Raw genomic sequence first — 20,187 nt, 5'->3', positions numbered from 1 at the left:
TGTTGGAGGAAGAGAAGAACAGACTGAAAGCTGGAGCGCTTGTCTTAAACTCATGACAGAAACACAGCAGAGGAACAAAGATTTATGGAGGAGGTGAAAAGAAAAGTATTGAAAGGACTGACATGAAGAATGGCAACACATGCTTTACACAAAAAGAACAATGTTTCCACCATATTGTTTCATTTGTGGTGGGTCATCGCTGCAATAATCTTGCCACTTTTGCACATGGCATCGAGACATTTTAATAAAAAAAGAATTCAAAGCAGAGATTCTAACCCATTTTGAACACAGAAATGAGAGCAAATACAGTACAAGCCCAGGGTTCATAATTAACTGCTTTTGAATTCAATGTCAAAGTGAGAATTGTGCTGCGACCTGCACAAAAACAACAAACAAAGCCCAAAACAGTACTGACAGTAACCATCAAAATCAAAATTACTCCAACTCCTATGACTAAGAAATTAAAGAGAGAGAGAGAAATAACATCTTTTTAACATAATGAGAAGCAATCACATGAAGATGGCATTCTTTTTCAAAGGAGCTCTCTACATTGTCAAACCAACATTACACATAAAATTAAAGCCATTGTCTCCCATTGTCTTAAAAACCAGCACTCCCCCTCTTGACATCCCATCTCATAAAAACCTAGCTATAGTAATGACCTGCAACAAACACACAGACGCGCACGCACACACACAAACACACACACACACACACACACACGGCAGGAGAAAGAGGCGTTAGCTCATCCCCCAGATTAAAATAACATGATTAAATATGGAAAGAGAACAGAGGTCTGAGGGGCTCCTGCGGGACTTCATTAGGGCAAATTGCCAAAGAATGAAACATGAGTTAGCCAAGAGAGACTGTGGGCTAGGCCAATACCGCCGGGACCCCGGAGCAGCAGCCGCCGTTATACTGCTGGAGCTTTACAGTCAATGTGTGAAGCGGACACACACTATCACACACACGCGCACAACTACCAGGAGACCCCCTGCTCACTGACACACACAATGTCACAATTGACCGGCCAAAAGCGGGTGAGCCTGGCGAATGAAAACCACCGCTGCCAGAGAAAGAGGAAAAAGTGCCCCACCCTTTGAATCCACCCAAACATCAAGCCCGAACATCTGAAAAGCTTACAACAAAAAGTGTGTGTGTCTGTGTGTGTCCAATGTGCCTCCCTCCCTGCATGTTTGTTTTAACTGCATTCATTTTTCATATCGGCAGGGAAAAAAAGCAAGGATTTTTTTTTTTTTTTTTTTTTTTTTTATTGTCTCTGTGCAATCTCTCATACACCCAGTCCCACAATAGTTAGGACTTAATCAACATTTAATTGGTGTCTTGCTCTGTGTATCTACATATGCATATTTCCACTGCCTGCCGTCCTCAAATAAAACACAACAATGCCACGCTCCTGTCAGGATTAATTCCTTTTTGTTGCTAATTCTGAAAATAAATCAATGCTATGAATATTAATGTCTGAAAGTGAGGTACTTGGTGGAAGAGCTACTATCAAAACCATCACACCCTTCTCCCTTTTCCAAAGCGAGGATGGTAAGAGGCCATTAAATTGTGATGAAGAGAGGTCAGCAATCCGGCTGTGGATATACATACACACATACGTACATGTGCCACACGAGCACGCACGCACACACTAAGCGGAGCGCCAACAGGCGTGTGTATTCCTCCTCTGGGAGTGCGAGACAAGCCCCAGCCATTCACTGGTACCAGGAGGTAATGGCACAGAACACCTCGCTAACCAACTTCAATTATCTCCACCCGGCCTCAAGGTGAGCCCCCCAACTGGCATGATTTACTCTCAGGTTGAAAGGGAAAACAGGAGTCTCTCTCTCTCTCTCTAGCTTCTCTTCTTCTCAGGCTGGGTGGCTGGCTTGGGGGAGTTGGGGTTACTGAAACTAAGATAATGATTTATACAGAGCAAATCTAGATTTCTGTTTTCTTTTATTTGCTATCTCCAAAGCAATGAAGGTGGCAGTGTGCCTGAGATAAGGCAACTTGGAAGGAACTCCAGAGGAATAGTTCACTTATTTGCTTCTCTAATTCAGCTTACTACAAATCCCTGTCCTTGTTCAAATTTTAGAACGAACGAAGCAAAAAGTAAAAAGAAGATAAATTGGGGGGAAAAAAAGAAATCGTACCCCCTTTTTTTTCTTCATTTAGAGTGGGGCTTCACATGAGAGTGGGTCATGAGAGGCTAAGGCTGATAAAATATTTGCCAGGCTGATAAATAATAGATGAGTGGAGCCAAATGGCTTACACGCTCCACAAAAGACCTGGGTGCTTAATATTCCATTCAATGGAGAATCACAGATACAGTCCCCAAGAACAAATACAGGATTAGGTGCTGGGTCCAGTCCTCAGGGACCAGGGCTCTGCCCGGTAATGAGGGGCTGCCTGCCTATTACACTGTGTGTGTGTGTGTGTGTGTGTGTGTGTGTGTGTGTGTATACCCCCTTCCTCTGAGAGAAGCTAACCGATTATACAGCGACAGCCTGCTTCAAAAAGCAGTCAAGGTCTTTGGTTTTGCCCTGAGAGCTTTTTTAGTGCGCTGTAGCCGAGACAGAAACAGTCCACACTAACACTGGTTTTCCAAGATCCATTCAAAAAGGACTAAAGGAAAGCGAGACAGAAAAAGAGAGACAGAAAGAGATGGAGAGGAGGAGGTGAACGTGGGAGAAGAAGAAAGAGAGGAGTGAAGAGATCAAATTTGCATTGCAACTTTGAAGTAGGTAGCAATAAACCTAAGCTGAGAGGTCACACACGCCAGTTTTGTCAATAATGGGGGTCTGAGTGTGAGTTAATTGCCATGCCCTCTTTCAGACTACATCCTAATAGTATACAGGTATTAGTATTGCATACTAAATGTCTCAGCATACTGTTTATGCTGTAAAAATAAAATCAACATAATCATTTTATACTAACAGGAAATGAAGCAATGTGTGTGCCGTTGATGTCAATCAAACTGCGACTTTGGAATGTCACTACCAATTAAACTTTACAAATAGACATTCAAATATTTTTCAAAGATTTAACAGTTATTTTTTTGCTTTCTGCTGTGTTCACAAAGCTGTTTTACCACTATCTACAACTTGTTTTTATACTTTCCAGCTGTGAGCAGCTCCCCCATTTCCTTTGAGTATTGCATTGTGGGACAATAATGTCAATCAACAGCACACTGAAAGATCCAGTGTTGCACACTTACCAAACTGTGTCACTTTTAGACTGTGAACATGCCACATACTTAAAACCTGCAGGGAATTAGGTATGTAGTATGGAATAGGGACACAGCTAGCGCAATTTTTATTTCTGCAGGAAATTAACCCAAACGCTGAATTATGACACAAAGATTCACACAGTTAACAAAAACAATTTGTTAATTACATGTGGATTGCTATCTCAACTCTTCTGACGGCTCTCCATTTTCACACTTCATCACATTGAGATGAGTCAACAGCTACACAACCCTTCAACAGTGATGTTTCCTTAAAAAGCTGGACCCACCCGATTTCACGTATCTTTCATATTAAACGGCAGTGTAATGGAGATGTTACTGGACTGGGAATATAACAACACTCATTCCCTCTGCTTGCATACTCTTAGATGAGGGAACCTATCGCACATGTTAAATTACAGCAAGAGTGGAGAGTGAGATAAATAGCTGCTGCTGCAGGCAATGTAATTCAATTTGACAGGAGGAATGGTATCAACAGAGTCGCTCTTGACCTCTTCACACCAGCCTCAAACACTCATTTCCCTTCCACTAGCCTTTCCTTCCAACTCCGTCCCTACACACTCTCCAAATTCAATCCTCTCTTCTCCTTTCACAGCCTCATATCCATCCCAGTTCTTCATTTCTTATTCTGTTTTCCTCCTCTCATCCTGCTGCCTTCTGTCCATTGCCGTCTCTCCCTCGTTTCTCCTGTGGGTTTAAAACTGTGTTATCCTTTCCCTCTCCCCTCTCCTGCACAGAGTAAGTCACCAATTACCCGTGCTCTGCTTCTCTCTCTGTTGAGAAACGCCGGTGTCAGGCCCGGCACAACGCAGGTGTGCCACAAACAAGTAGGTGGCACAGGGAGAGAGAGAGAGAGGGCACACAGGACGACAAAGGTAACAGCTAACGCCAGGCCTCCCACACATGCACACACAGTCACTGACTCTCTCGTAGAAAGACACGAGACATAAGGTACAAACACCTGTGAGTGCAGAAGATACACAAACAGGTGCATGCAAAAGAGACGCAAACACCCACAACATATGCACGTACACATTCACAGCAGCACAAGTCAGACACATGGCATGAGGCTGAGATAAGTCTATTGAGGGGAAGGATGTCCTGATGTTCTGCAGATGCCCAACAACAGAGAGACGCATTAAGACACCCAGGAAGAGGGAGGCAACGTCTGAGAGAAAGAGAGGTGTAGCCAGGGTGAGTGAGAGACAGATGGACAGAAAATAATGTCAGTGAGGAAGAATAACTAAGACAGAGAGAAAGTAGAGAGACAGAGAGAAGTCAGGGAAAGAGAGGAAAAGAAGAACAGAGGAAAAGGCAGGAAACAGAGAGACAGCTGGCATTCTAGGGCATGGTGGATGGATAGTTCCTTGTTAGCATAGGCCTGACAGGCTGATGAGAGGGCTGCTGTCAGCCGGTGCTGGGGCCGGGCTGTGTGAGTTTGGGCGATAGGCAGGACAGAGGCTGGGCTCGAGAGCTGGGGGGCCTCGGCAGATGAAAGACACGGAGGGTGGTGGGGCGACGGTGGTGGGGGTCCTCCCAACTGACTAGTTAGAGGAAGGGCCGATGCAGCCCTATTATACGGCCCTATGACAAGGCTGCATGCTCGGCTGGCTCCCGACCCTGCGCCACTGCCGACCGGCCTTTTAAAAACACTGGTACCATTCACCTCCGGTCACGAAACAGCAATAAGTCAACTGACGCATTGTTGTAAGATCATGATTTATTCCTTTGCTGTTGGCTGCTTGCGAGACACGCCAGCCATGTACCGGCAGACTGACACACTGGGTTCACCAAGGGCTTTAACGCAGGCAGCACCTAGAGCAGGCAGAATAAATGCAGTATATATCTTTGTGTGTGTGTGTGTGTGTGTGTGTGTGTGTGTGTGTGTGTGTGTGTGTGTGTTTCTCGCCCTCTTTCCACTTTCTATTCCCCGTTTCTCTTTGCTTGGTTGAGAGGCTGGACAGGCGGAGGTGGTGAAAAGCAGCTGGATGGTACTAACGATGTTACTAACAATATCTTCTCTCATACATCCTCTATCTGTAGCAAGCAGACTATAGAAATAGTACCTGTCCATCCAGTGACTGCTAACACTCACTTTAACAAACATTTTGATAAACTCTGACGTTAATTATATATTTCCCATCCTTTAAGATATTTGATCACAACACAGTGGTGTGGCTAATGATCTGGGCTCTTTGCAGATAAGTATGTATATACGTAGATAGCTGGCTTCCGGAATCATTGGCAGCCATTTCCACAACAGCAAAAAATAACTCATCACAGGAGCAGTAATAACATCAGGCCTGCTAGTAATCCCAGTGGAGATGTGGAAATACCTTTGTAATACAGTGCCTGACATATATCGCTGCCAAACCAAAACACCTCTCCCTGAGGAAGATGGATGGATAGACAGATGAGTGGATGAAGGATTGCAAAGGATAAAAGGTTTACAGAGGTAAAGGTCTGACGTGGAAGCTCTTAAAAAATCCTGCCGACATAAATTTGTTTTAAAAAAAAAAAACAAGCCAAGATTAGTCGCAGGCGCAGAAACCTATAAATCACGGACAAATATCGCCTCCACTTCCTCTTCCTGCTAAAAAGAAAAACACCTTCACCCTTGAGTCTGATCATTTACATCGTGTAACCCTTGTGTCACAGCACAGCGTGCAGCCTAGACCCTGAGCGAAGTGCTGCTGGTCTGAGAAAGCTGAGGCGAGACAGGTGATATTCTCTGAGGGCTGGGTATTTTTTTTTTAACAGCTTTTTCTGATTATAGCTCCTATGGGAGCCGTTCCCTGCAGCACCCATCACCACCCACAGGCCCCTTCGGCTGTTCAGCGTTGTGCAGCCTTGTAGATACCAAGGCAGGACCAGCTACACTACAGATAGGACTTGGATGACATCACTTCCATCTCCCATTTCATCTGTCATAAACACTTGGCTCTACCTCATCAGCCACATAGATAACGGGGGGGGGGGGAGGTTGGAATGAGGAACAGAGGGAGGAAGAGGGGAAGAAAGACACAGAGAGATTTCCTCCCTCATACAGACAGACAGAAGGGACTTTAAATTATGTGAGAGAGTTAAGACATGTAATAACGGATAATTTAAGGCTTTTCTTGGCAATTAATATGTTGCGGTTATAAGTTATAGTGTGGATTTCACAGCTTGTCAGAGTGTGCTGATAGTGCAGCTGTCTGACTGCAGGACGCCCAGGCAACGAGGGAGGGGCAGACAGATCAGTTCAACTCTCTCAGTACAAGTAGCGTAGCCATGTCAGATAAATATTCTCATCGTACTAATTAGGGTTTGATATCCTGCTGGATTATTAATGAAGAGAATCATGTCCAATCTAGGAAACAGTCCCAACATTTGAGCTGTATACTTTTTTAAGAGGGCAAATCGGTATCTGAATTAGATCTGAAACCAAATATAGCAACCGTGACTCTCTGTGACTGTAAATTAGCAATATTTTCTCACATAACATGACGTACTGAAAACACAGAGCTTAACATTTTATGACTGAAAGCTTCCTCTCAACTTGAAATTAAATGTTTAGGAAACTCATCTTTCAAGTGCAGTATTTGAACTATTTTCTAACCTATTTTATAGAGCAGGGCAGAGCTGGTAACTGACTGCAGCTGAGAGAATGACTAGGAAGGAATGGACTCACAGTGCTAAGCTTGCTTGAGGTAATGATGATGCGCCGTTCATGCAGCATACTGGCGTAGAGCTGGAGCATGTTGTTGACGTCCACAGCCACAAAGTACTCTGTCAGGTTCCTCTGGAGATAGATGGGAACAGAAGGACATGCAGGTACATAACTGTCCTTGCTTACAGTAAAGTGTCAATGCTACAGACGGTGAGAGTGCCAGAGTGTGCCATAAAGAGAAACATTTGGACTTGGACTTCCATCTCTGCACATATTGTTTTGCAGTAAGAAAATAAATGGATGAGAAATACAGATTCAAACCATCTGCTATACCATAATTTCTCAAATAACGGACGGGCCGAGGCATTTATTTACCTAAACTGCAGAGGGTACCAGGCCATTATTTTAAGCAGGGCTATATTAGAGACAGGTCTAATTCACTGTTTATATTTAATCACATTTTAGAATGAAGTATCCTTCTTTTCTAAACTGCTCCTATTTGCTCAGTTAAAATGTTGTTACTGCATTATGCTGTTAATAAAAACTTAGTCTATATCCACGACGATCCACTTCCGGGAATGCTCCGTTGCCGCCGGAAATTCCGCCGGATGTTCCTCTACCTTCCGCTTTCTTTGTGTTGGCATTCTAAACTGAATCATTTTCTGTTGTATGACTAAAACAACTTTGGAACGTACACATGTTCCATCAACACAAGTTCCTTCCCGAGGCTATTTTGCAGAGGCACCGTGGCTCCGCCCGGCGCTTAGCCCCGCCCATGACGTTTGTGATTGGTTTAAAGAATTGCCAATAAACCAGAGCACATTTTTCTCCCATCCCGGAATGCTGTGTGAACTAGCATGACCGTCCTCCGCAGCGCTGGGAAGGAAGGTCTGGCAAAGCGAGACTAATTAAAAACTCAACACCTCCTGTATCTGTTTCAAATGAAAAGCCCTGTAGCGTTTTAATGGACAGAATCCATTCATTTCAGAACAAGGCTTTTATCGTGAAACATTTGCAGGGCTCCCATACCATACTTCAAATGTAGCTACTGACATCTTTTGCCGCTTACTACTAGATGAGTAATCCAGAACAACAAAGTGTTGAAAATAAAATTATATTGTTGAATTTATTCAATAAAAGTAATGGAAGTCAAAAAGTTTACATTGTTCTCAGTTAGCATGAAAAAATTTTTTCAACAGGCACCAGTAGTTTATCCACCCTTGATCCCCCCCCCCAGCCTTTATTTGAGAAAATACGGTAGTCATGTTTGGAAAATAGATAACGTATCAATCAATGTTGCTTAAATTTGTCAGATACTGTTTTCATCTGGTGTCCCTTGTCAAGGACTTGGGCTGCTCGAAGCTTGAGCTACAATTTGAATACAAAATCAAAAAAGAACATGTGTTCAGCTTGAATCCTCTAATACCCATGGCAATCACTGAACTTCGACATTAAAAGTACAAGCACCACAGGAAGTAAAACTGAAACAAGAGGATGATGCAATAATTTCAAAAGGTGACAAGTGTATCTGATTAAAAAACGATTAGAGGCAGAGATGTTTCCAGAAGAGAGGGATGTCTCTTTATCTCCTTCAGTCTCTTTTCTTTTTTTAATGCATACTTACGCTCTCAGGGATAGTTGGCAGTCCATTGATATCCGGGGCAATGAAGTAGGAGTGCTGGAAAACACAAACATGAGGAGAAAGAAGAGGGAAGGTCACAAGTGAAGCATACCACTCACACAGACGAGAATGAGGGGAGAAGGGGGGTCACTTTGTTCTATGATTTATGGCTCATCTTCACCTCTGTCTATATGAATTGCTGAGTTGGTGTCTGAACTGTGGCAATGCTTTTATCAGGCCTACAGAACAGAGAAAGCTCAATAGCAGCTCAGCTCCCCATAGACACAGACTGGGGTGATGTCTCCGGTGGAAAACTGAGTCTTTATTTAAGCATTAAAAAGGCTTGCGGAGCACCAACACAAGCATACGTGCACATGTGCATCCACACAGACACACACACAGGTTGTTTAGAGGATCACAGGGCTGCCTGTCTCACTTTGGGAGAGCAGGGCAGGTTCAGTGTTCAGATCAAAGGGGCCTGAGAGAGGTGGTGTTTGGAGACAGGTAGACAAAGCACCAACTGAAACACACTATTGTGTATCCTTAGTACACCTGCGTTTCTCTAGGCCTTCACTCGACCATCTGTTGCAGGTCTTTACTTAAATCTACAGTGGCATCTAAAGTAGATTCTCACATAGTATTTAAAGTAAAATATTAAAATTGATTTTGTCCTCTAAGACTTCACAGTGTTTACACTTGTGACTACTATTTACGTGTTATGCAAATCTTCCAACAAATAATATCAGGCTAATACACAGTCAAGGTTTTCTCAAATTGTTGACAATTGATTTGATTTGTGGCCCCTGTGGCAGGAAGAATAACATCTAACACCTTGAGAGTTGGTTGCACAACCGTATTGCATTCATGACCTCATTAGGAAACAATCTGCACTTTGGGTTCCTTTAACAGAAGACAACAGTAATACATTACAATATGATTAAGACTATGCAAACATAAGGAGTCATTTACAATCAGCAACCCCACCAAATGTACCGCCACCAAGAAAGCAAGATGTCTCTGATTATAGAGACATAAGACAGGAGAGAGAAAGCCCGTCACAGTCGCACAGTCAAAATATGAAATAAAAAAAAATCCACGACAATGTGCCGAGCACGATTGTGACAATTTTACTTAATTCTGTGCCATTCTGAACAATGCTGGGTTAACCCGTGACATTATTTAGCTAACTGATTCAACAATCTTCAATAACTACAATGTTAAGCTGTTAGCACATTTCACAATATAAAGTGCTGCTGGTCAGTATTGTTCTGGCGCTTGACACTGAAATGTATCAAAATTGATATCAGAGAGCAGTGCAGTGGGAAATGTCTGCTAATCCTGTTACCACCAGTTAAAAGAATTATGCTTTTTAGTAGGGCTGTCAATCGATTAAAAAATGTAATCTAATTAATTACATACTCTGTGATTAATTAATCGGAATTAATCGCATACATAATTAACGGTGCCTTAACCGATACTTTTTAAGAAAGTAAAAAAAGAAAAGAAAAAAAAAAGGTACTAAACAACAGTTGGTGGCATTAAAGAACGGCTTGTTTATTGCTAAGGCCATATGGTCAAAATTAAATGATTTAATAATAATGTATAACAATAACTTATTTCACTAGTAGATTGCTGTTGAACGACAAAAACAACCACCAGATAGGAAAAGGACATTTACAATAACTTCAAATGCACCACGAGGCTGTAGTTTACCAGTTTCATTGAACTGCCTGTATTAAACTAATACAATATAATACAATAATAATACAATAATAATATAATAACAATAATAATAATGTGACAATAATACAATAATATCTATATTGAACTGAACATGTCTGTGTTGTTTCTCCGACGGCAGCTGCAGATTGTTACATACCAGTGTTGAATCCTCTACAGTAAAACACAGTCAAACTTTACACCGTTTAGCGTTAGCTGTCAGCATTTTAACCGTGTTTAATCCAGCTACTAGCTAGCGGTAGGCTAACATTAGCTGCTGTTGAGTATAGTGTTAACTAGCGTCACATGCAGCGGGGTTTGTGTTTCCTGTAACGTCTGTTTCAGAGCAGCAGAGAGAAGCGCAGACATATCAGTGGCAACAGATTTTCGTCTGTATGCAAACGTCAATATGGAATGGATTAATCTACGTTAATTTTTTTAACGCGTTATTTTTTCTCAGATTAATTAATCGAAATGAACGCGTTATTTTGACAGCCCTACTTTTTAGTCTTAGGAGACAGTTTTTAGCAAATAAAACATTACCGGACTGATGGATGAAGAAAATTGCAGCAATTGTGCCACATAACCACTTACTTTTTGTCTGTGGTTGACAATGGAACATTTAGTTTAATGTAAAACGAACTAAAGTGTTTTACCCCCCTAAGTGCATTAAGTGTGAAAAATGTGAAAACAATCGTCATGAGTAAACAATCCTGATATTCCCAGAGGAAGGTCATTGCTGTAGTCGAGCGAAGCTTAAAGGAGATGAACATGCAGCAAACACTAAACTGAAACCAACACCCAAGGCTTTGCCTTTTGAGTTTTTGTATGGGCAAAGGATACTGCATCTGAGCATAAGCAACTTCTACACACACTTCTTTATGGCGAGTGAATTTGTTAATTACTGCAGCAATATTGTCATGCATGTTTTGCACAGCTTCCATTACACCTTAAAAAAGTATCTACAAACAGTTAAAGAGGTCTTTGCACTAAAGTAAAATAGTTAAACTCATGCAGTGAAAGAAATCTGTTAGAATTGAGCAGAGGCTCTCTTCCAGTGTTCCTGTTTCCAGCAGCAGGCTACATACAAATGTTAGATATATACATTAGTTTTATGTTAAAAATATAAATTTTTGGCAGAATTTTTCTTACAACCAGTTGACGTATTTGTGGTTTTTGTGAGACAGAAATAAAACTGCCAGGTTTTTCTGACGTGGAAGGATGTGCAAAAGGGAAAAAGCAAAGTAATAATTAATGCTTTAAATGTGCTTATTCTAATTTAAAGTTACTGTACAGTATGTTGGGTGGTGACAAGTGTGAATTCTGATGCTCTGCACCACATTATTTTTAGCTGAGAAGCAGAAGTAGGCTAGTTAGCATTAAAGCTAATAGTTTACTGTTAAACAATAACAGACAGCTAGCTAGTATTGGTGATTAGCCGTTGACTTTATAAATCACAAATGCACTAGATGATTGGAGCTATTGATACAAAAACGCTTGTGAAAGAAAGTAAACCTGACTTATCTTTGCCTCCTCTCTGGAGCTCTTTCCTAATTACATGTTTTAATCAGCTCAGTTTAAAAGGGGCTTTCCATTGGCACTTGTTGGACTTCTTAGTTTTTGTAAATCATTAAAATAAGACAGTAGATAATAAAGTATAGATTTAAATAACTGTTCCTATCATAACTTGTCAATTAACTCACCTAGGTAACTCTCATTCTTACACTGGTATGAAATGAGGATACAGATGAGCTGCAGTGCCATTTTCTCTTTACATTAAGCTAAATGCTACATACCGGACAAGTGGATTTGAAAATCTTTGCTTCTTAGTCATCTTAGTATCAACAATCAACAATACTGTACGCCTATTCATAGTTGACTAAAAAATATAATAAATAAAAGATCAATTGTAACCAAACAAATAAAATTGTAATCAAAAGAAGCAATTCATCCAGGGCACAGAACAAGTCCCATAAGCATGCGTACAGTTACTACAGTATACTGTATATCTCTGTCTTTCTTCTCCTGTGTGCTAAATAACCCGTTTCCCCGTTGGTCTACCAATTGATGGCACTGTGATAATCACAAGCCATGCTCTTCAACCCAACCCGGGCTTTCATTGGCTGTTTGCTTGCTTATCTGCTTTTTTGTTATTCTTTCGAAGACGTGTTTATATGAAAACATTGAAAGTGGGTTAACTGGAAAGGCATCAAGGAGATTTTTTGAGCACAATTGCCTTTGCTTTAAACATAAAGAGGAGGGGGAAAAAAAAAAAACTTTTGATATTCAGAGAGAGAATACAGCAGTGTGGAATGGCATTAATCATTTACAAAGTTTGATTGTTTTCCAGAGGAGAAGAAACATACACCAAGGCCCAGGATAGTTTGTTTTTTGTTATATTTAAGAAGATAGCGCAGCTTATTTGGCCAAATTGGAAAGCTGTGGCTCCCATGAGATTAGTACAGCAGCGGTTTCATATATTACAGCAGCCTCCTTCCCTCCTCCAGTTTCTGCCGTTGACTCATTCCCCTCAACTCACCGGCTCCTTGCTCCGCCAATCTCTCAGTACTTGCCCAGTGGCAATATACAACTGCTCATTCTTGCACAATGAGAGAGGGAGATAGAGAACAAAACAGGGTTCACACATGAAAGTGGACAATGATACTTCTTCTTGGCTGCCATGATAAAACAAAAAAACACTCCTTTAAGGAATAATTCTGATTCATCAATTAAATATCAAACTAGTGGCTCCAGAAGAGACATGGCGCTATCACCTCTGTTCTCCGGGGCTTCTTTTCCAATGAAGCTCTGAGATGCAGATGAAAAGGTTTTGTTCACATATACAGCTGATAAGGAAAATACTGACACAAAGAAGAAATAAAACACAAGGAATCTTAATTACCTTTGTTAACCTTCATAGAGATATATTGATTACCTCATATTAGTCTTGTTATGTTGTAAATGCATTTGTGTAATTAGATGTGTATCCTTCTGAGACCTATGCTGCAGAAATGACCCAGAGTTTGATTTGCTTTTTTTACTTTTTTAATTGGTCCAAAAAAAAAAAAGAAAGAAAAGAAAGAAACGGAGGTCCTCAAGGACAAATGCTAACACTGAAACTCTTTTGATCCCATTACGGTGTGGAGTCTAAGCAACTCAAAAATAAAGATATTAGTGAACAATACACTATGAGTTTAGCAGTCCCACTGAAAATGATTGCGTTCTACTTATATAGGCCAGGCTAATGGGAGCGGAAACTATTTAAGAGTGAGTGTTTTATGCAGGAGCTGAAAAGGAGAGGTTGTGTCAGAGTTAACCTAAACACTGGTTGACTTTGAGGGACCTGGGATCGTTAAGCCATTTCAGTTCTTGATAAGCAGGAGACATGACGAGTTGTGAAAGGACCCTTCGAGTTTTAACATGTCCAGCTATGGCTTATCACACAAAGACCTGTTAGTGCCACTTCTTGTTTCCAAACAGAGTGTCAGTCCTGGGACCTCTGTATCTCTGTTCCTACCTAGTGTATCTTAACCTCCTCCTGCTCCCCACTTCCTGTCTGCTCTGTCGTTCCCTCATTTATTTCGCCCATTTCAAACTCTATGCTTTGTCGATCTCTCCCTGTTTCTGCCTGTCTGCCCTATTTTCTTTCTGTCTGTTTTTATGCCCTCTTTGTCTCCTCCTCTCCTCTTTGCATCAATTTCATTTTATTTCTCATTATTCCTCCCTTTGTCTCCATTATAAATGTGGTCTTTAGTGTCTCTCGCTCTACTTTTAACTTCTTCAGCCAACTGTTATCGTCTCCTTTTCTTTTCTGCAGTCTCCTTCCTGATGCAACACACTACAACAGTAACCTACCTGCCCCCCTCTCCCTCTTTCTACCTCTGCTCTCAGCTGTCTTGCCTCTGATAAGGGGGAATATGAGATCTATACCTACCACACTCAGGTTGACTGGCGTGAAGGGCTTTGGCACTGGCATATCATAGAGAGAATTCAGCAAGTCATTCAAGTCATTTTCCTGGGGGAGAGAAACAAACAACAATAAAAGAAAAAACATGAAAACATAGGACACATGAATTGTATTCACTTGTTTTGTTGATGTCGAGAGTTATGTGTCAATCTTAACAACAGTGCTGGGACAGGCGCTGCTGCAGACCAGAGGGCAATCCTGCAGCGAGGCCTGAAGGGCTCCAAAACTTCCGACTGACATATGTTTAACGAGCAATGCTGAGGTTAAAAGACGGCTGAGTGTAGGGCTGCAGACGCTTATTATCCGGCAGCGTTGATTTATGGCCAAGAGCGGGCTGTCAGTAATTAAGCAGGGGTCCCCGCTCCAAAGACAGGGGCTTTAGGAAGCCGTCAGAGAGAGCTAGCTTGACCACAGAACAGGCCCCGAGATTATTCTTCCAGCATTTATGAGCTCTACGACAAGACTGCTATTTACACTCGGGCCTCTGGCTGGAGAACTGATGGGGACAACAGTTTGCAACTTGTACTTAAACTAAACTAACTACTGTGAACACAGAGGCTGCGCAATGTTTGTTTTAGATTCTTTTTCTAGTCGCCCTCTCAGAGAACTTTGTTTTGGTTTTGGCTATGAACCGTTGCTTGTTTAAAGAAATGTGCACGCTGGTGAGTGCAGATGTATGTGCGAGCCAGAAGGAAATAGAAACTTGAGAGGAACGAGCGGCAATATACAGTAAGAGAAGCAGAAGAGTGGGAGGGAGGGGGGTTTAGGGTGTGTGCAATCGAACAGCCTCCTGTCATGAGAGGCTCAATGCTCACACGCATGGTCAGCGACACGGCCTGGGGAAACAGTTCATTTACCCCTCGCCTTAAACCCTCATCGCTCTTCTGTCTTCCCTCGTCTGTCAACATCTCCCTCTCGCCTGGAACGGACAGCGGGGTAAATAGAAACCAAATCATGCACACTAACACTTCAGTCACACAGAATTTCCAGAAATCTTTCTGTTTCTCTCTTCCTCGCACACAAACTGGTATATTCTCTCTAGGCCCTATATAAGACTGTCCTGCCTCTCAAACACATAAATGTGGGTGTGTTGAATGTTTATGTGATAATTTTGTGATTGTCTACTTTAGCGAGCCTCTCTGTCCTGATCATTGCTCTCTAAGGGTCTTGGAAGAAGCAGCGCCTACATGACAATTGAAAGTGGTCCCAAAGCTCTCTGCATCTCTCCCTTGCTCTGCCTCCCTCCCTCTTCAGTATAAACATGGGAACATCACCTACACCCTCTGTGCTAGACGCTGCACATCTCCCCAGTTTGTTGCATATTTTACATTCCCCCTCCCTTTGCTAGTACAATGCAGTGAATAGTCAGGGGAAAAGACTTTTGTGAAGTGCGAGCATTTGTGTGAGCATTTGTGTGAACGTTTGTGCGTGCGTGTGCGCACGCGTGTGTGTGTGTGTGTGTGTGTGTGTGTGTGTGTGGTTTCGTTTTTTTTCTTAACGATTTGTTTTCCAGTAAATCATCAGGAATAACTTCCAGTGTCAGATCAGCGTTTGGTCTGTGAAATGTCAACATTGTTGCTGCTAACAACAGGAGCCAAGTCGAGCCCCAGACGGCGAACAAAACTTGCACACAAAAGACAACATGCAGAAGAACAGAATGGAGGAAAAATATCTTAGCACAGTACAATTTCAAAAACACTAAACAGTGTGCTTGTTTCTCAGTCAAATCAAACCACCATGTCTTATTTTGTATGCACTTATACTGCACCATATATACATACAATTATAAATACATCCAGAGGAGATGATTACCTGTTGTTTTGTTAGGTAGTCTGCCAGCGTATTCAGCAACTTGTAGTAGATTTCAAACCATGGTAGATAGCTGCAAAAGTCAGAGAGACAAATATATTAATGACAAGGTTTCAATTCATTTTTATCATCTTCTACAATAAACAAGCAGAATGTGCCTCAGTTGTTATCATCACAGGATCTGTATTAAAGCTCTATTTAAAAGTACAACAAATGTAGAGATTCAGTCTCCTAAAAACTTATTTTTTTCAAAAATGTATTTGTGTGTTGCTCCATCTTTGCCCATCACAATGTCTACAGTATAAATCATTTTCCCCATCTGCTGGACAGCATTGAGCATTGAGTTTGTTATGAATGGCCTTGCAACATGACTGTGTGTATGTGTACTGGCTATCGTCGGTGACCTACTGCTTAAAGATCAAATGCACACAGCACATTGATAATGGATTGTGTTCCCAGCTACTCCAAAGCACAGAGTCGTTGGAAAAAGAAGTAAATGCTATCTAGTCCTTATTATGACATTCTTTGTGCCCATGGCCCTCCACATGCTAAGGATTCCTGTCATGTCTGCCCTTTAAGCCAATAGGAAGGGAGGGTAGAAAAAATAAAAAATACAATGAGTTTAGATTCTTTAACAAAAAATACCATAGCTTTCATGTCATGCGGAGAGACGCTATGGTTTACAAGCATGCTGCTTACAGATGGCTTAACAAAAATGCAGCCCAAGATGCCTCCTGCCCTCCCCTCTCTTCCTCCTCCTTCTGCGCTTCTTCTTATGCCCTTCGCATTAATAAAAAAAAAAAAGAAACTGCCTTATGCAATTAATGTAAAATAAATGTATTAACAAGCTCAAAATAATTTATACTGCACTGTTTGTGTTAAAGCTAATCACTGAGTACACCCACCATAAGCTAAAAGCATCTGCAGCATGGCTTTCTTTACAAAGTTGACATATTCTTGGCCAAGTCGAATTGCTTTCTAGGTGGAAGATGGCCAACATTTTCTTCTGGCATAAAAGCTGCGAGGGGCTTAGCTCATTTAATGTTATGCAATCAAATGATAAAAACATGGTGTCTTATCAATGTATTGGATTTTTATTTAGTTTGGGGTTTTAACATGCAGTTGAACACTGCATGAGTAATGATTCTAGGTAAGGACTTCTTAGCATTAGCATTACTTCTTAGCAATAAACAGAAACTCCCGTTAATGCTTCCTTAACTTGCCTGGATGCAGGGGTTGAAAAATAAATTAGTGGCCAAATAAGCCAATCAATCAAAAGTGGATTCTCCTTTGCTCCCTAAAGTCGGCGAGTAGTTCTTAATGTCAATCAGTGAAAACAATATAAAATACATGTCATTAAGACAACAATTTAATTGAAACTAAAAATCTGACCAAGAGCTTAAATCTACAGTTTCTTAGTTATAATAAATGATACATTCGTAATAGTGAAGCTCTGATTATGTGTGAGTTTATAAGCCAGTGAAGTCCTGCTCAGGCAGTTGGCTGAAAACTGAGGAGCTTCCAGGGCATGGGTCACTGGCTGCTCTGTAGACTGGAATTAACAGACAACAAGAAAACAATAAAGTCAACCTAATGCAAATTTTCATATCGCTAAATCCGCAAGGGGCCAATGACAGGCCAGGTCCCCAGAAAAGTGCAGCCAAGCGCACCAATCAGAGAGGCTGAGTGACCATTAGCCTGAAACAATCAGCCTCTTAACATGCCTGTATTTTGACGTCTGTGTGAAGATTTACCGCAATCAGGTCACATTTGCAGGAGAGCCTAAATCAAAAATGCGTATGTTAATATACATGCTGACCGGATATGAACCTGAAGACCTATTTCTGCCACGTCAAACAACATCCAACACAAATATCTGCATTTGGGGTCAGTTTACATTTAGCAATTACACAAAAAGTTCAGTCTGATATTATGACTAAGGGGGAGAACAAAGCCTTTGTATTATCTGCCTCCTGTGCGTGTGTTTAAAAAGCCAGGCTTCTGGACATTAATCCTTCATTTTTCACAGTTGAAGGGGATGTAAATAGGACTCTCGCTGTCAGAGCAGCCGTCAGGCCTCACAGATCTCACAGTCATTACACACCTACACCAAGGTGCTGTAAATCCTTTGTTTTAGAGGAAAACGCATGATGCTGGTGAAGGCAGCCAACCACAAAGTATCAATATTCTTTTAACATCTTCCTACAAATGCAATAAAATGAATATGTTAAAGTTATAAAATGTATTGTTTTGTTCTACTTATCCTCCCCACCCCCCTTGCTCTGCTCTCTCTGTTGATGCAAAGTTAAAGTTTGGAAAGCTTAGAGAGATACTCCTACTCGTCACAGTTCATTGCTCAGATCTGTTTGTGCTTCGCAAATCCTCCGATAGAGAGAGAGGCATCCATCACAGCAGTGCTCAGTGTGTGGGGCCCCCGCAATCGCTCTTGCCATTTTAAACACATGTCTTCTCAAAGTGCCATGTACTCAAAGAATGAACCAGTTAATCTGCGGTCCACTCACAGCCCGTCGTGCTCTTCATCCCCGGCACAGACTACCTAACAGCACGGAAATATCTGACAGAAGACAGGGACATGGGGGTGCCCTTGGAACTTACAAGTGTGCTATAATGGATAGGAGAAAGATGAAAACAAACGCAGCTGAATTAAGCCTTTCAAAATTCGTTTTCACGAGCACTGTATATAACCACAGAGGAAATCTAGAGTGAAATAAAACAAACCATTCACAAAATTTCCAAATACTGTGGACACTCATACTCCTACATTTTATCTACACACGTCAGTAGTTAAAGTGTTTGATTAACCCTTTGGATTGGAGCCCTTTTCGCTGCCGTAAAGTACCTGTTGGGTGCTAAGCGCAACACTTATTCCTATTCCTTAGATGAGTCTTAAATCTCCTTCAGTGCACGGGCATTTGTAATCGTAAGTCATCTTATACTTTGTAGACGGGTCAGTGGAAGATTTTATTACACCTTTACTTTCTCGGGTTAAGGGTTAAGTACAGGGAAGGAAGTGTCCTCCGGCGATCCGCTAAGTGACCTCAAACTGGAGCAACGCAGTCCCTTAAAATGTATCCTAAAGCCTCAGCCATTAAATGAAACCATCCACATTTGTCTTCTCTGAATTACTCACACGTTTAACAGAAAATTTGTCCTATGTGAGAAACAAAGAATGAGAGAAGATGGGAGATAACAGTACGCAATTAAACAAGTTATAATTTCTCTTTTGTGTTGTTTTTTTTGTGCGTCAAGAATATGCCTGAAGGGAGCATGGCCCTTTCGGCCACGGCTTAAGCAGCGAGACTAGAAAGGGTTGTCCACATAAAACTGTCCTACTCATTAAGGCACTTCCTCCTGTAAGCAGAGGTGACAATTTTACGGTCCCAGCACTTCAACAATCACAGAGACGCAAACTGTTTTAATTACTTTTATTCTATATCCATGGGAAATTCTAAATGAAAAGACATTTTTACCAGACACATTTCAACTGATCATTCTTTTGAGAACAAAAAACTTATATTATCTGTATTTTTGTAGTATTCTTCTGACATTTCCTTAATACCGTCTACTAATATAGCTGAATGAAAGACAAGAATAACAAACAAAGACAAAAACGCTTGACCAAGGACCTTGAACGCAGGAATATAATTAACACATTTGTCACATTTCTTCGATGACAAATCTAAAATGGTTTTTAAGCTTTAGAATATTTTCACTTATCCACCTAAAAAAAATGAAAATGACCAGGACAAAAAACGAGAAAGAAAAATGTATCTGAGGAGCACAGAAAGAATTTTAAATTAACTACGACCAAAAAAAACTTTCTATACGTTGTTTTATTAAAAATGAAGGAAGCCATGCAAACTACTCAAAATGCATAATGAATTGTATACATCATATGTCAAATGAATTAGCATGTCTAACTCAGCGAGAGGGACAGGGGAACCTCTGCTAATTGGCAGTGAAGCTTCATGCATAATTATGGGCCAAGCGTCTTTGCTGTTGCACTGTGGCAGTAGCCGAATAACGAGGAGAAGAGAGAGAGAGAGAGAGAGAGAGAGAGAGAGAGAGAGAGAGAGAGAGAGAGAGAGAGAAGAAAAACAAAGGCCATGGAAGCTGGCCGGGAAGGCTGGGTGGTGTGGGGA

At 41.4% G+C, this 20,187-nt stretch overlaps 1 protein-coding gene across 6 annotated transcripts in view; it reads right to left on the bottom strand.

Annotated features, from left to right (window-relative positions):
* Positions 1 to 20,187, bottom strand: part of dennd1b (DENN/MADD domain containing 1B) — a 106,377-nt gene that overhangs the window by 43,618 nt on the left and 42,572 nt on the right. For 5 of the 6 annotated variants that reach the window (XM_078258646.1, XM_078258648.1, XM_078258650.1 and 2 more), the window contains exons 6-10: positions 16,028 to 16,097; positions 14,183 to 14,263; positions 12,788 to 12,847; positions 8,533 to 8,586; positions 6,930 to 7,040 (exon numbers count right to left, since the gene is read on the bottom strand). In XM_078258646.1, coding sequence (XP_078114772.1) covers positions 6,930 to 7,040; positions 8,533 to 8,586; positions 12,788 to 12,847; positions 14,183 to 14,263; positions 16,028 to 16,097 — 376 coding nt within the window. The remainder of the gene's footprint in view (positions 1 to 6,929; positions 7,041 to 8,532; positions 8,587 to 12,787; positions 12,848 to 14,182; positions 14,264 to 16,027; positions 16,098 to 20,187) is intronic. The other variant, XM_078258645.1, reaches the window with a different exon arrangement.

The sequence above is a fragment of the Sander vitreus genome, chromosome 9 (assembly GCF_031162955.1).
Source record: "Sander vitreus isolate 19-12246 chromosome 9, sanVit1, whole genome shotgun sequence".
Classification (NCBI taxonomy): domain Eukaryota; kingdom Metazoa; phylum Chordata; class Actinopteri; order Perciformes; family Percidae; genus Sander; species Sander vitreus.
This window is presented reverse-complemented; position numbering and strand designations above follow the sequence as displayed.